This window comes from Enhydra lutris, unplaced genomic scaffold (genome assembly GCF_002288905.1).
Source record: "Enhydra lutris kenyoni isolate GAN:26980312 unplaced genomic scaffold, ASM228890v2 scaffoldscaffold14, whole genome shotgun sequence".
Lineage (NCBI taxonomy): Eukaryota > Metazoa > Chordata > Mammalia > Carnivora > Mustelidae > Enhydra > Enhydra lutris.
In genome coordinates, this window is record NW_019154098.1 from 19,974,976 (window position 1) to 19,992,186 (window position 17,211).

The 17,211-nt window shown below is 38.4% G+C and overlaps 1 protein-coding gene across 3 annotated transcripts in view; it reads right to left on the reverse strand.

Annotated features, from left to right (window-relative positions):
• The window catches only part of LOC111146694 (collagen type XIV alpha 1 chain), a 216,773-nt gene that overhangs the window by 72,816 nt on the left and 126,746 nt on the right, over positions 1 to 17,211 (reverse strand). For all 3 annotated transcript variants that reach the window (XM_022502358.1, XM_022502357.1, XM_022502359.1), the window contains exons 29-34: positions 16,549 to 16,713; positions 15,714 to 15,752; positions 15,427 to 15,565; positions 11,701 to 11,843; positions 8,021 to 8,130; positions 4,444 to 4,602 (exon numbers count right to left, since the gene is read on the reverse strand). In XM_022502358.1, coding sequence (XP_022358066.1) covers positions 4,444 to 4,602; positions 8,021 to 8,130; positions 11,701 to 11,843; positions 15,427 to 15,565; positions 15,714 to 15,752; positions 16,549 to 16,713 — 755 coding nt within the window. The remainder of the gene's footprint in view (positions 1 to 4,443; positions 4,603 to 8,020; positions 8,131 to 11,700; positions 11,844 to 15,426; positions 15,566 to 15,713; positions 15,753 to 16,548; positions 16,714 to 17,211) is intronic.

The window sequence follows — 17,211 nt, forward strand, 5'->3', positions numbered from 1 at the left end:
CAGTGAACAGACAGGGCATAGGCACAGACCAAACTCCCTTCTCTGCTTTAAGTTCCTTAATGATCAGCCTGACCAGTGGACAAGAGCTTAGCATGGTAGGCAGGTTTCCTTGTGCAAGTCAGATACAGTCTCTTATTTTCCTCACTTTTTGAAAGGGGATTGCTCTCTAGCTTCTTCAAGTCTCAGTTTCTGAATCTATAAAGTGGGGGATAATACAAGTATCTCTTCCTGTGGTTATTGGAGGATTAAACAAGATAAATAAATAAATGTTGCTGCTATTAAAATTTTAAGGATTAAAATATATAATTCATAGGAAAACATGATCATTTTCTTATAGTTTAAAAACAATTGTTTCTACAGCATCATTGCTTAGTCTACTCTCGATTCCTACATAAAAGCTTTAACTCAGTAAGTTATGTTACTAAAAACTCTATAACATAACTTGCAATTGTCTTTCTTTCCGTAACAGAGGACCAGACAAAAATCAATTGGATAATCATAAAATGGTTAGATTTGAAAAGGGGGAAGAAAGATGCTAAGAACATGATCACACATCAGAAGCTCAAAATATTTCTAGGATTGTCTCTGGCTCCATTATAATTTCATCAGGTATCAGAAAAGGTAGAAGAAACTTCTGAGGAGAAAGAAGAACAGAAAGGAGAAGCACATTTATTAAGTTTCCGCCCTTGTATGTTTTGACGGCTCAAAAAAGCCAACTTATTAGTTGAGTCCTACTAAGGACTCTTCACTGTCTATCAAAATCTCACATTACTGAACACAAGTTGTAATTTTATTACAAATGTGAGCAATTTGGATATTATAGGTACTGTATCCCCAAATCCATTAATCTCTCCTCCACTCAACTTTGGTTTAAGAAGAATCTATTTTCTTTAAGGACTGAATATTTAGAGTTTTCCTATCATCTGGCATTTTTTTTAACCATTGCTGAATTTTCCAGGGAATGTTGACCTGTAAACTCCTCTTATATGGTAATTACTCCTCCTGGAATAATCAAAAACTTGCACAATACATGCTCCCTTTTGCTCAGTATTGGGGTACAGATATAAATCAAGATTATGTTACCAGTTGGTAACTTCTAAATTGAAAACTGAAGACTGAAGCGTCTCTCTTGTTTTGCACTCAAACAGTTAATAACCCAAAAGAGCAAGTCAGTTTCCAATCACATTCTTGAGATCTAATCTAATATTATCCATTTCAACATAATCAAATTCTTCAATAAGTGGGCAGACTGAAAATCCGTTTAGCAATCCTTTGTAGACTTCTAGATTCTAACAAAAGCCACAACTTTTTTCTTAGTAGCCTTACAAAGAACTCTTTAATTATTGACTTCTATAAATTTCCCTTTGTCTATTACTGGCTGGAAGTTATGACAGAGAATGCTCTGTTTAATTGCTTTTCCTTCATGTCCCATAGTAAAGATTTATTACCGGTAGACTTAAAGCCTACAGGCACTTTTGCTTTCAGAAATAAATTCTACGATATTTAATTGGTCATATATTTGGAGTACCATTATTACAAAAAGTATACATTGAAACATAATTAATATAATTATAAAGCTAATTTAAAAATACAAATTATAATTAGGGAAGGTAGGATATATATAACTAGTCTATTATCAATGCCCTGTACGGAATACAATATACACAAAACAACATTTTAAGAAAAGACAAGATAAAATTTAAATAGATGACATTCTATTGAATTTCTATCAAGTGTTTCTTGAGAAGTTGGCCTGTTCATCTGAATGTATTAGATACTGTGATGTGGGATAGAAGGAGGAAGTAGTAAATGGAGACCATGACCTGATTTCTAATTTAAGGGATTTATGCTCTGGCTAGAGAGGTAAAATGTACATATTCAGAAGAGTGAGAAAATAATAGATGGCTACAAATAATCAAGTGCTAAGCATTAGAGGTTTAGAACAGGTTAGATGGAGAAGGTAGTACCGACAACCTTCAGTAACAGCTGCTCTTCCTCACATGCTACAAAGTGTCAGGGATTTTATGTGCATTATCTCTAAAATAAATAAATAAATAAATAAATAAATAAATAAATAAATAAATACATACATACTACTACTAAGTGATTTGGCCCCAGAATCTTAAACACCTAGAATCGTTTCTTTCTGAAATTGGAGCCTATTTATTCATCCGTCGAAGCCTCCATCTATATACGTCCATTTATCCCTACAAGATAATATCCCTAGTTTGCTAATTACGGAGCCTTATAAGTTCTGGAGTATGCTATCATAAAAGTCTCTTCTGTGGAGAAGATGGTGTGTTTCTTACTCAGCATGAAATACAAAACATTAGGAGTTGCCAACTCCTCGATATCATGTAAACATTCTCTCGTGTGTGTGTGTTGTGAAAAAATTTATATTTAAATTTAGCTGCTGGGGTCAGTTTAGTGATCCCAATTTTGTCAGCAACATTCAAAGCATTATAGTCAGGAGCCAGTCAAACGTATGCATTCTTCTCTCCACTGGGCTTGATGAAGGTGCTGACCTTGGCCAAGACAATGTCATAGAGCTTCTTCACAGCCCGCTTGATCTAGTACTGGTTGGCTTTGACACCTACAATGAAGACAACTGTGTTGTCTTCTATTTTCTTTATGGCTGACCCAGTGGTCAGAGGAAACCTGATGATGGCATAATGGTCATCAATGGTCAAATTTGTTTCTTCTAGCGGCACTCTTTCCAGGATACTTGGGCTGTTTGGAGAAAGGCAGCGCCTTGGGTCCTCAGAAAGTAGGTACATGTGGATCTTTTGTGTGTGTGCTGTGTGTGTGTGTGTGTGTGTGTGTGTATGTGTGTGGACACGTTTCAACGCCACTTTCTCGGCCTTCAAACCTTTGGCTTTGGCAGGAGAAGGGGTTTCTTTCTTCGTTTTTGGCACCATCCTCTTAAAAGTGTTATAATGTAAATATTCTTAAAAATCCCTTACCATAACTGAAAACAAGACAGCCTTCCATAGCTTTCATACCCTCTCTTTCCAAACATCTAATTCATGGTTCTCCAAAGGTAAGTAGAAATAAAAGCTACATCAGAACTAAGTATTAAATTAATTAGCACCTATCTATCAAGGTCTGAAAGCATTAATACTCCCCTGTGTATAAGGATTTCCTTGTATTGTTACCAAAAACAAATATGCCACTAAATAGTGAAATGTCTCAAAGTAATTCTCTTTCCCACTCTGGGACTGTTCGCTGGTATATAAAGTGAATGGGTCATGCTAGATTAGTGGAATTAGAACTGTGCTCCTTGAAGCTCCCTTAGGGACCTTTGGAGGGTGGGGTAACCTATAACTCCATGTCCTCTCTCCCATTCAATTAGCATGGGTCTGTTTTAATCATATTTATTTATTTGACATACTAGAATATTTCATTTGTACAAAGTGATCTCCAGCTTAAAAAGACTCAGAACTATCAAGGCATTCTCTAGTTCCACATAGTTGGCTAGTGCTACAGATCTAGAAAGCACAAGACAGTAATAGTGACTCATAATTAACCTGATGATTCTATTACATAGAAATGTTCATTAAAATAGTTGGAATTGCTTACAAGAATAAAATGCCCTCTGGGCTAATTGGTTCTAATTATGGAATGACTCAAATTAGAGAACATTGCTAATTAGCTGTGAACACATGGTATTAAAACAAAAGCTTGTGTACACTATTCTTTTTTTGTGGGTAATGAGAGAAAAGAATGCGATTCCTTTGCCACTTGGAAGTCTCCTTGTCTTAAATTCTATGTTATATGATGAAAAATGTATTATCTTAGAATGATTTGTTACTTAAATAACTTACGATTAAAGGGTAAACTTCACATTAGCCATAACAAAAATCTAGTTTAAAAATACCCAAACCTAACTCAAATGAGAAACTTACATAAATTTCCTGGGTATACTATGTATAATGGTCACATATTTTGCATGAATTTATATTTGCTTAGAGTTCTGATTTATTGTTTTGATTCTGTTAGCAGACCTTTTGTGCCATAAACAGTTTGATAAGTATTTTACTATTTGCATTTTTAAATGCCTTTAGAAAACAAACTAGTCTAATTCCCAGAGTGTTCTCATTATAATATAGTAGAAGTATACAGCCAAGAACTTTGAATGTATATTTTATTTCATTTAAAGAGGCTGTTATTTATCCAGCCAGCCAGCCAGCCAGCCATCTATCCATCCCTCCACCCATCCAGCCATCCATCCAGCCAGTCAGCCATCTATCCATCCATCCACCCACCCATCCAGCCAGCCAGCCATCTATCCATCCAGCCATCCATCCATCCATCTAACCAGCCATCATCCAATCATCCACCCATCTATCTATGCATCCATTCTCTTACCAAATTTGTCCCCTGGAAAACTCTTTTTTTTTTTTTCTATAATAACAACACAGCTCCACTTATTTATGTACTTACTGGTGCAGAGTTTCCATTTGGTCCCCTTGATCTGACCATTCTCCCCAGGACTTCAACACCATCCGACGTGATATTAGCTGAGGCATTTATTGCCTTCTCAGACACACGCTTGCAGTCAATGACCACTTGGACCAAAGTCTTGCTGACAACGATGTGTATCTGGGTGAAAGTAAAGATGCTTTAGGAGATAGGAAGTAGGAGGAAATATCAATCACCCTTACGTGATTGCATGACTCGTCACTAAAAAGCAGACAAGAGGAGGAGATCTGTCACTATACATTTTGCTACAAGAGAGAGGTTCTATGTTTACTGCCACCGTGATTGTCCCACAGTCGGGTAGTACGCCTATTTTTATTTACTTCAAACTTTCTTTACAATTACTCTGAAAGTACCCACCATCTAGCCTTCATCTAAAGCAGCAACACCCAGAAAGGAGAGGATTGGCACACCTGCTTATGCCTCTTCTGAATGCACATTAAGATGGACACAAACAAATTAAAATAAAAAACGCTAATGGATTTACCAGCAAAAGTTAGCTGCCAGGTGTTGGCAAGTCACATTTTGATAATATTTACTTAATTTAAAATGAAAAGAGGAGATCTAGAATCTGAAAGGGAAGGAGGAATGCCTTCTGGTGACTCCAGGACCAAAAGAACTAAAGCTCTTTGGCTTAACATGTGGCACAGTGTTCTCCATGTGAAATTTCCAGAATCTGCGTGTCTAAGATAATATATTCAGGAGTCTACATAGTCTCTGTGAGGATTTGTAAAAATGTGCATTATCCCAGTGTTAAGGGCCGAAAGGAAGTATATTCTAAATGAACCGCTTTGGAAGCAAGTTGTGCCACGGAATTTCAGTGCTTATAAATATGTCTCAATTTATGATGGTGTTTGCCTCATGGGCTTTCTTTTATGGAAGCCCTTTTTTAGTGAGCTTAAAAGAGTGGAATTAATAGGAAAATAATGATTTCACAATAAGAGAAAGCCACAAAAAGTTACAAATACCTACACAGGGAAAGTATGGTAGTTCAAAGAAAAAAAAGTACTAGACAGCAGTTAGGGGAGTTACAGCAGCTAGTACCACATTTGTATTGTAAGCAGAGGTCGAAGATCAGTGAAACGGCATCTTTCATATTAAAATATTGTTATTTTTAACTTAATTTTTTAAAAGATTTATTAATTTTAGAGAGCGAGTGCATGAGCAGGAGGAGTGGCAGAGGAAGAGGGAGTGGCGTAGCAGACTCCCCACTGAGCGGGGAGCCTGACGTGGGACTGGATCTCAGGACCCTGAGATCATGACCTGAGCTGAAACCAAGAGTCAGACGCTTAACCAACTGAGCCACCCAGGTGCCCCATTAACTTCATGGGTTTTATTCAATCTTTATTTTTGTTTCATAGTTGCAGAGGAACTGAAAGCATAAGGATGGATATCAATTTTTATTTAATGTTTCATTTATGTTAAATCATGATTAAAATAATTTAAGTCAACAGTAGAGGTTCCTGAGAATTCTTTGTTTCTGTGAAGAGGACTTAAATCGTTATTCAAGTGGAAAAAGTCTGCTGGAGAAAATCTCCCACATTATTTCCTTCCTACTAACATCTCTCTTACAATCATTCAGAGGGATCTAATTTGACTCTTGTATGCTTCTGAAACTTGGAATACTTTTCATGATGACAAATTACAGGAATTTCCATGCTGGGTGCTAGACAACCTAGTATATAAACTTCATGCTTTAAGAACAACTAACCTGTGCAGAGATCATTCAGGTTTTTTTTTTTCTTGTAAATATCTTTTGCTTTACAACAGGAGACATTGAAACCTTTTCAAAAATATTTTGCTTCTTCAATTGCATTTAAGGATCTGTTTATATCATTATCAACTTTTTGAAAGGCCTTGGGGCCACACTTCATATCCAAAGTGTAGAAATTAAAGCCAATTAAAAAACAGCAAACCAAATTTGATCTCTATACATTGAATTTGCATCAAGATTAGTAGAGCTAGTAATGGAGTAGTTTACTACATGATAAGCCTTTTCTTTTTAGCTTGTTTGGCTGTTTGGTTTTATCAACAATACTGAGAAGAGTAGAAGAAGGCTTTTTTAAAATCATTTTAAAACACTAGAAGGTTTTTATAAATTTAACATCAGGTTTTTAATGACTCATACTCTTCAAGTCTTTAAGCTTAACATTCACCTAAGACTCATAAATGATTCTTCGGAATGAGAATCACAGGTTTATGTTATGATGGCAATGTGTTTTTTACACTTATGGACTCTCATTTCTCCCTTATAATTTTTCTTGACTGCTCTGCAATGGACTCTGCCCAGCCAAGACAGAATTGCTTCAAGACAAGAGGAAGTTGGTGAGTGAATGACAATATCGCCACAAAGAGATGCTAATGGGACTATTTTGAACCATGAACTAATAAATTTCTGAGTGCATCTAGTGGTTTTAAGACGTTATACTTCTGGTTGTCCAGTCCTGTTAAACAACAACAACAAAATTTTTGTATGTAACTTTTCTCGTGCCAAAAAGATTGAGAATCTTGGTATACAGTTGTTCTTATGCAGGTAGGGTATTCAAAACCCCAGAGTAGCAACCCTATGTAAATTAGATGGACTTGACCATGTTCTATGTCAGCAGACAGAAGCCCAGTTGAACATTGCCCTGCAACATCCCTTCCTTCACTCGACATGCAGAAGGGAAGGTCAAGAGCAAGGTCTGTGCAGCACGGCCTGTGAATGCTCTATTCTACCTGCAGCCTTAGCAGCTTGCTTTACTTAACAGCCCAGAGATCAGTGGGATCGTTTGCTCAACACAAAGGAAAGTCTATGTTGGAATGAACCATGACTACTCTAGTGAGGACCAGTACTAAGTGTTTCAGAGATATGAAGTCACAAGGAACAGAGTTCTATCACAAATACCAGGTAGAAATAAAAACTACAGTGAGGTTTTACAAAATTCCTCCTCTGAGTAACTTTTATAATGGTAGTGATGGGTTGTCTATATATATATACACACATATATATGTATATGTATAAATATATGTATGTGTATATATACATATACATATGCAAATATGTAAATTTATACATATAAGTATGTATAAATAAATATACATATCAATGTGTATAAGTATAAATATATCAGCACAAACTGTCTTCTGCAAACTAACATGACTTGGCTTATTGTGCTTTCATCTGCACTGGTGACTGGGTAGACCAGCAATCCATTCCGCATCACACATAAGGTAGCAAATTAACAACTGTCCTCCTTGTAATGCAGTATCCTCTACTACACTTTTCCTTAAAGTGTGAACCTGGACCACTTCCATCAACATCTCTTGGGGTACCTGGTAAAAATGCACACTTTGTGGTCACATCTTAGAACTACCAATTTGGAAGAAGCCCACAGAGAATTCTTACTCCCACTGAAATATGAAACCCAAAGCTCTTTGGGATTTATTTAACACTTCTCTGTTGCTTGGCCCACAGCAAATAGAAGAAAGAATGAACACCTCTGTTGCTTTGCACATAGCAAACAGAATAAGGAATATACGTACATAAGGCATTACTCACCTTGTGAAAGCTACCGTGGAAAATTTTCCTGATTTCAGGTCCTTCAAAAGTAACCGTTTGAAAATCCCCACTGTAGTCATAGTTGAAATAGGTTAAGGTTTTACCGCCATCTAATCAAAGGAAAATAAAAACAGTTTGGAAAGTGTTATAATGGGTAAACAATTTTTATAAACTTCAAGACAGAATAATGCATCCTTTGATTTAAGGCTGTGTTTAGAATAAAGTGATGATTAAGGGAGGAAATGATCTCTAGTCCTTGGGTTGCCCCAGGCTTTCGGTTGGCCAACTAACTGACTCAACCGTGTGGTGATGCTAGTGACGTAAGGACCCTATGCCTATTCTTCCTCTGTTTCCTTGCTTATACTCTCATCCCCAACACCCTCCCAGGACATGGTTGTCTAAAGCTGGGAGTAGAAGCAGAACAAAAAAGGAGAATAAAGTTAATCATATCTTAAGATCTAGAAACCAAACCCTTTGCTTTATTTACCCCTGGAGCAACCAACTTTTCCAGGACATGCAACTTACACCACCCCCTGTAAGGACCTATTTTACTGTTCCTGCTCCCCTTCCCCCAGGGGACCTAAAAAACAAGTCCTAGAAACCAGCTCCAGGTGTGGAAGCCAAGAAAAACAAGGCTGTACCCACCTCAAGTCTAGCTCTGACATAAGTACAGCCATCTTGGCAAAGCAAAAGCTGGCACCTTGCACTGTAAGAGTGGGTTAGCATAAGAATGGCCATCCTGAAGGCCGGGAAGCCATGTTCCTGAGCGTCCCTAACCAGCCCACACGGCGTACGTATCTTGAGATAAGAGAAAGCCGCTAAAACCTAGGAAGCGACTTAATCATATACCACCAGGGCGGTTAGGTGATGGCGCCACAGGGACCAAATGTTAAAGAAAAACAAATAGTTAACCTGCAGAGATCACAATCCTGCAAGACAGGTGTCTCCTTTGGTTTGCAAATGTCCCGGTGATTTACAACAAAAAGGGCTATCTCTTCAATGGCCCAATTTCCAGAGACAAAGGGCTCAGTTCCTCAAGGCCTAAGGTCGCCCTCCCCACCATAAAACTGAAGGAGGCTGAGGCAGAAGGAAATGTAAATAAAGTTAAATTTCTTCTAAACCCAAATCTCACTTAACCGCCAGGATGGCGCCAGGGTGATGCCAGGGTGGCAAAAGGTTAAACAAAGTTGAACTGTCCAAGTGGGGTGCGAGATATGTATGTAGCTATGGAAAATTGCCTTGAAAATGCTATATAAACCCTTGGCTTTGAGTGCTCGGGGTCCTTGTTGAAACCCGCTGCGCCGGGCGGATACTTGGACCCCAGCTAGCTGGAATTAAACTTCGCTGTGTGACTTGCATTATCGAGAGTGTTCTCTGTCTAATTGAGGGGTGGTCAACTCCGTACCCTAACACCCCAAAATGATATCCTAATATGACTCTTATTACAAACAAACTAAATCCACAAGCAAACTGAATCTTCCTAATCTTTAGGACAAGAAATTACAAAAAAGAAAAAAAAGGAATATTTTTTCACTAATTAATTCCCAAGTTACAATTTAATTAGTCACTGTGATTTCAAAGGGAATAGCCTAGTCCTTTTTTTTTTTTTTAAGATTTTATTTATTCATTTTAGAGAGAGAGCATGCATAGGAGAGTGTGAGAGTGTGAGTGGGAGGAGGGGCAGAGGGAGAGACAGAAACAGACTCCCTGCTGAGCATGGAGCCTGATGTGGGGCCCCATGGCAAGACCCTGAGATCCTGACCTAAGCCAAAACCAAGAGTTGGACGCTTAACCCACTGAGCCACACAGGTGCCCTTGGGAATAAACTAGTCTTCCTCATCTTGAGAGATTTCTTTGTTTTCAAGTCCCATGTGAATATGGAGTTAATTATTAATGCCCTTTTAATCTACAGCTTTCCCTTAGTTTCAGGATGGATGCAAAATGTTTTCACAATATCATATTTAGTTGTTGATTCATTTCCATGTACTGAAAAGTCCTTTTACAAATACTAGTCGGAGGTAAGCTTAAATACATTCCTTATCTAAATATGTGAGTGAGCACCTAACAATAGCCACCGCATTTTGGTTCCTAGCTTGATTGAAATCCTAAACAAAAATGGTGATAAGAGGCTTAGAATAAGGAATATACGTATATTATATATATTTTATATATCAAATATAATGGGTAAATATATATATATAGTGATATTGTAATTTATAAGAAATATATATTTGGCTAGTCAAATACATATGAAAAATACATATTTGGTGTTGGTCCCTGGTTCCTGGCTCACAGCTCCTAAAACACTTGATATTTTCTGTGATAAGAGCTATAAAGATGTTTTTTGTTATGTTGATAAGGTAACTTTTAGAAATCCTTTAGGCAATGTAAGTGCGGAGGACTGGTTGCCAAGGGAACCAACCCTGTGATTAGAGGGTTGGAACTTTCAATCCCCCTTCTTTCCCCTACTTCTAGGGAGCAGAGAGTAGCTAGAGATTGAGTTCAATTGCCAGTGACCAATAATTGAATAAATCATGCTTATTTAATGAAGCCTCAATAAAAAAACCAAAGATGGGGTTCAGAGAGCTTTTGGGGTGCCGAATACATGGAGATTAGGAAGGGTGGTTTGCCTGGAGAGGGATGGGCCCTCTGTGCCTCTTCACATATACCTTGCCTTACGCATCTTTTCTAGATGGCTGCTCCTGAGTTACTTCCTTTTATAATAAAGCAGTAATCCTGCAAATGAAATGTTTCCTAAGTTTTGTGAGCCATTCTAGCAAATTAATGGAGCCCAAGGAAGAGCTTGTAGGAACCTCTGACTGATTGATTTTTTTTTTTTTTTTTGGAACCTCAGATTTATGACCAGTCAGTCAGAAACATGGATAACAGCCAGGCTTGCAACTGGAGTTTGAAGGGGCGGTGGGGGGGGGGGGGCACAGCCTTATGGTACTGAACCCTTAGTCTATGGGATCTGATGCTATCTCTGGGTAGACAGTATTAGAATTAAGTTGAATTCTCAATATCCCGCTGCTATCTGAGAACTGCCTGGTGTTATGTGTAAAATTCTCTGCCCTCCTTACACCCCCCAACATACACACTGGAACTGGGTAAAGGAACCCAAAAGAAAAATCTTATATTTATCATATCCATGTGCAAAAAATGATTCTAGTTCCTCCCCTCCCAGTGACCCTCCTGACTCCTCCCACCATCAACTTTGTTCTTCTTGCAATCTTTACTATGCCAGTAATTGTCTCTTTCTGCCTTGCCCACTGCTGAATCCTGGAGCCTAGTAGTGGCACATAGTAGAAACTCAACCAACATGGTCTAAAAGAACGAGTGAATGGGTGAATGAAACAATTATTACGTAATTTATTGCTAGTATATACTCATGGCTCAAGATAAATGAGTTACTCTACAATATATAGTTGACCCTAGAACAATGTGGGGGTTAAGGGCACCAACACCCCAAATACTGAAAATCTACGTATAACTTCTAATGCCCCAAATCCTAACTACTAATAACCACATTTATCAACAACAACAACAATCCTTGTAGAAGTGGACTCATGCATTTCAAACCCATGCTGTTCAAGGATGTAGTGTACACAAAACAGGCAAGATGGCCTGCCATACACATTGCTCATACATGTGTGCAGAAACATATAAATGAATATACTTACTATCTAAAATGACTCCAACCAATGGGTCAGAATTTTTATTTAAAATCTCCCAAAGAGCAAACGGCTCCTCTGGAGTGTCAGGAAGAATCCGGAATAGAAAACTCACTGTGTAGTCAGAGGGCAATCCTTCTGGATGCAAATATCTGAAAAATGTAAAGAAAATAACATTTCATTGCATCCCTTTCAAAAAAGTTTTTGATCTGATTATAAAAGCAAATACACTTTAATTATAAAGATTTGAAAAAACAGAAAAAAATAACAGAGGACTATTAAACCTATCCAGAGATGAACACTGTTTTGATGCACTACATTTCCCTCCAGTTTTTAAAGAATGTCTGTATTTCTCCCATTTATATAATGTTTCCCCTTTCCTTTTCTTAGCACCATTTCCTTAAATATTTTTAAAAGTATGATATTTAATGTCTGCCCAATCTTTTCTTGTTTGGCTATTGCATAATTTGTCTAACCAGTCACTTCTTCTCAAACATTCAAGTTATTTCAAAAGTTTTGGTATTATAAATAGTGTTTATCTGAAGTCTTTCTATAAAACTTGACATTGTCACTTTCTACTATAGGTTGTAGTTAGTTGCGTTTCTGTCTGTGCTTTGTGCTGGGATGGGCCATCTAGATCTATCTTTAAGAGTTAAGAATATATTACTCTTGCTGCTGGGAGTGATGTCTGTAGACAGCTCACAAATACCAACTCCCATCGGACACTGCTCCACAGAAGGAAGGGCTCTCCCAAGGTCATGTCAACTTATTTTATGGCACCTGTTTTCAAGGACTGGTCTTTAAGGGCATATGAAGACCAGAGCTTCTCATTCCAATGGAGACAGCTTCATTTTCAGAGCTCCTGTATGTGGGCCACCTGAGACTTTCAGTGAGATTGTTTCATGGCTTGACTTTTCTCCTTCATCTCATCTTACCTCCTTCTGTTCCAGGAGAGCACACCCACATCAGCTTCCTCCAACACTCATCTCCACCTCTGAATCTGCCTTTGAGGAACTGAGCCTGTTATACCATCTTATCTCTGTTTAACAATTAAGCGGATCACTTAGAAACTTCTAAATTTTTCCCCAAAGCAACAAATACAGCCCTTTTCATACATAGGAGCCCCATAATTGTTAGTAAGTGGATAAATTTGGGAATATGGGAAATCAGCATGAATTTGAAAATGAAAGTTTGATTTGTATAGATTAAAAAATATTTCATTAATTTGTTTATGTATTAGTTTATCTACTCATTCAACAAATATTTATTGTGTGCCTACTATGTGCCAGACATTGTAATAAATACATCTGCGAATAAAACCAACAATGCTCCTATTCTTGTAGAAGCACTTAAATTCTAGCAGGATGAATTATACAGTGTATCAGAGGGTAAACGTGCCGTTAAAGAAAGAAAGCAAGAAAAATAGAGCAGTTCAATGGGGATTGGGAATGTTAGAATGTATTATTTTGCAGTGTTAATTGAAGTCATCATCACTGGCTTCAATTAGAAGGCTCATTGAGAGGGTTCCATCCGAGCAAAGGTTTATTGAGAAGGTTACATTTGAAGGAAACCTAAGAAGAGACAAAGACATCCAGCTAGTACACAGACACCAAAGATATACTCCTGGTATGTCTGGAGAATGGACTGAAGGAGATAAGAGGTGAAGTCAAAGAGATGATAGGTACCGATAATGTAGAGCCTATGGTCCATTCAAGAGTTTTGACTTTTAATGCAAGGGGAATGGGGAATCATTGTCAGATTTTGGAGTGACATCATTTACATGTTCAACGAATCCCTCTGATGGCTACTTGGAGAATAGACTCTGGAAAGGCAAGGGTCTGAGCAGGAAGACCGATTAGAAGCCTGGAGCAATGAGCTTGGGAAGAGATGACAGTGCCCCATAGTGGGTGAAAGCCATGGAGACAGTGAGAAGGCATAGACAACAGTATTCCTTGGGAGAGTAGATGTGGGACATGAGAGCAAGAGTCAAATTTTTTTGCCTGAGAAACTAGTTGGATGTAGTTGTCAGTGAGATGGAAGAGGTTGTACATGAAGCTGGTTGGGAAGCGAAGGTCAGCATGATCTTGAACATGCAAAGTTTGGAATGCCTATTTAGATATCCAAGCAAGATGTCTAACACGCAATGAGAAATGCTAGTCTAGCTATGGGGAAATGGGTCTGGATTAGAAATACAAATTTAGGAGTCATTGGCCTGTTTGTAGAAGCGCTTAAATTCTAGCATAGACAATGCTGAACGCGACTCAAAAGATCACCAGGGAGTAGGTATAGACAAGGGAAACAAGAATGTCAAGGATCCAGGCCTAATCCCTCCAGCATGAAGAAGTGGAGGCAAGAAGAGGAGGCAGCATTTCATTTTCAATGCTGCATTAAGCCAGTTATGTAAGCAGAAGCTTAAAAAGAGTGTGTGTCCCAGAAGCCCAGGGAGGAGAGTGAATCCAGGAGGAGGAAGTGAGCAACTGTGTCAAATGCTGGGGACAGGTGAATTAAGATGAGGGCTGGGAGCCAGTGAATGAGTTTTGCAAGGTGGACGGCGTTGTGCACTGGACCAGCCATTCATTTCAGGGGGGGTAGAGAGGATTTTCCCTTTGGCAATTCTCATTTTTGGCTAGGACTCCATAGAAGGTTTTTCAAATATCCATTTTAATATTCATCCCTAGACTGTGGAAAAAGAAAACCTGCTAAAAGTTCACAGCAGGTGTTGGCTTTATCTAAAAGCACGTATATTCTATAGGTCAAAGGCATTTTCAACAATTTTCTAGAAAATGAAGCTATACCTATAACAGCAAATAGTTTACATTATTAATAGAGGTCTACTTATTTCAAATGTTATCCTCCCAAATGAAGCACAACAAAATATTTGGATAGTACTGTAATAGGTTAGAATTTAATAACTAATATTTTCAAAGAAGCTAGTAAAGCAACTTGCATATACATTTTTGGATAGATGAATTTAATACTCGAATACGATCTCTCCCATTGGTCCGTGCACAGGTGCACACTATGTCAACATCTGGACACTGAAAATGTTTCACGTTGGAATGCAAAATAGCAGAGAACATCTTGAGAGATGAACCCTTGAACCAGGAATTTGCTATAAACGGGTCCAGAAATCCTATGTACACTATGAACTCTATAGCAATTAACATTATAAAAGATAATGTGGTTTGAACACACATCTGATACTATTCTTCTGCTACAATGGAGTTGTTGTTGTGACTTCTCAAAAATGAAAAATGGGCCGAATTAAAGGCACTAGCATGACAAGATTCAGGGTGTGGGCTCTGGGGCCTGATTGCCAGATGTCAATCCCAGCATTTTCACTAAACAAACCATGTGATCTCACTCAAGTCATTTAACTTTGTGCTTCGGCTTCATTATTTCTAGAACTGAGAGAATAAGTAAATTTAAGGCACAGAGCTGTTTGGAGCTTTGAGTGAATTAAGATGCATAAGGGCTTAGAACAATGCCTGGTATATGGTAGCTCTGGGTAAAGATCAATTATCTTTATATATTCTTTCAGACTAACAAATACTGAAGTTCAGCCAGCATCATGTGTGAAGCTGATGTTTTTAAACAAAGACATCTAATCATTCGCTCTTATCATCATGGAAAATCCTACTGGGAACTATGACAGCATATTTAAAGTTGACATCATTTTCGCTTTGAGATACAATAACCAAGGACTGGTTTTACTGTTTTGCAAGGGAAACATACTTGGTTGGCTGGGAAACCAGGGCATCTTTATGAATTCGGTAACACGGATACACATTGAAGGTACCAGGCTCCATGGAAACCCCTTCCACAGATGAAAAATCCTTTTCAACCAAACCAAACATTTCCATCATCTTAAATCCTAAAGTGAGAGAGAGAGAGAGAGAGAGAGAGAAACAGACATTTTAGGATTTTAAATTTAAAAATTAGTTTTTTAAAAATAAAAAAAAAATCTGGCCCTGTTTTGTATTTCCCAAACGTATTTGGAAAAAAATGTGATAATTGCATACCTGCGATATCGATGCCATCCTTATACACCAGCGGGCAGGCTAGGAAACAAAACAAACAATATAAAACCCTAGTTTAGATATTTCCCAAACATATTCTTTCCCCATCCCGAGAACAGGAAACTAACATAATCTTTGCGGAAGTCAGCTGCGAAGGGAATCCAAACCATATGTGGCTATGGTTTTCTGTTTGGACAGATTCCTAAAGATTGAAATGCTCGCCCTCCGCCTGCTACCACCGAAAGGACACAGCTCCCTTCTCCTCTCGTGGGTCTATTAAAATCTACAGCAGTCTCTTAAGGGCATGCATTGGGAGAAGTTGCATTCTAAAAGATTTTATTTATTTATTTGACAGAGAGAGAGATCACAAGTAGGCAGAGAGGCAGGCAGAGAGAGAGGGGGAAGCAATTCCCTGCTGAGCAGAGAGCTCTATGCGGGGCTTGATCCCAGGACCCTGAGATCATGACCTGAGCCAAAAGCAGAGGCTTAACCCACTGAGCCACCCAGGCGCCCCAAGAAGTCACATTCTAATGGATGACCCCGATGAGCAGTCTTCCTACATTCTGAAAACCATTGGCTACAGCTGTTTAGGCAGAGTTGCTTTTAGACCTAGACTCTCCTCTCTTGAGGGAAAGTTTGATCCACTGAAAACCCTAAACGGGGGAGAGCGGAGGTTTATTTCCAAATGTTCAAAACCACAAAACTTAATGTCTGTGTAATAAACAGCCTGAGAGTCCATATTCTTTTCTCAGATCAAGATGGGACTCATTATTTAACTGGTATGAACTATTTCAGCCATTGAGCAACACGAGTTAAGTACAAATTCCAAAGAACTAACTTGCTGATGCGGTTTCACAGACAAAAGTAATCAACTCGTCTTCAATTTTCTTAAAGGCGTCAAAGTCATCCACAAAGAAGACGTGCCGTGAGCTGGGCTTGCTGCCAATGCTCACCAGCTCTGAGTAATCTGCGTCGGCCACTCCGACGGCAAAGATGCTGTAGCCTGCGGCAGGAGGGAAGACGGGGCTGATTATTTTAAATGGCGCAAAATACAAAATAATGCAATGTAAGATGCATCCCGGTGTTTAAAATGTGTTTATGAAGGAGACCTGGTGGGGGTGGAGAATTCATTTTTCACAGTCCATCAGAACTCTGCACGGGCACATGCCCCATGTGATAATTATTCCAGCCTCCCCTAAGCCATTTTCCATTCCACAAAACTCAAGGTGGCCAATGCCCCCAATGACTGCTTAAGATGAAATAGTTGTTATCGGAGGAACATTTTTATGCTATATATGTCTAATAATCATTTAAGGTTTAGGGGATAAAGTGTAATTGAGACAGAGAAACTTTATCTCAGTTTTGGTTTTTTTTTTTTTTTTTTTTTTTTTTAACATGTAAAACCTGAGATATTAACAGACTAGCAGGCTGAGGTGGGTCATGGTTTCACGCTTGGCAAATAAATGTTCAATTACTGTTTGCCAGGCGTGTCTTAAAAAAT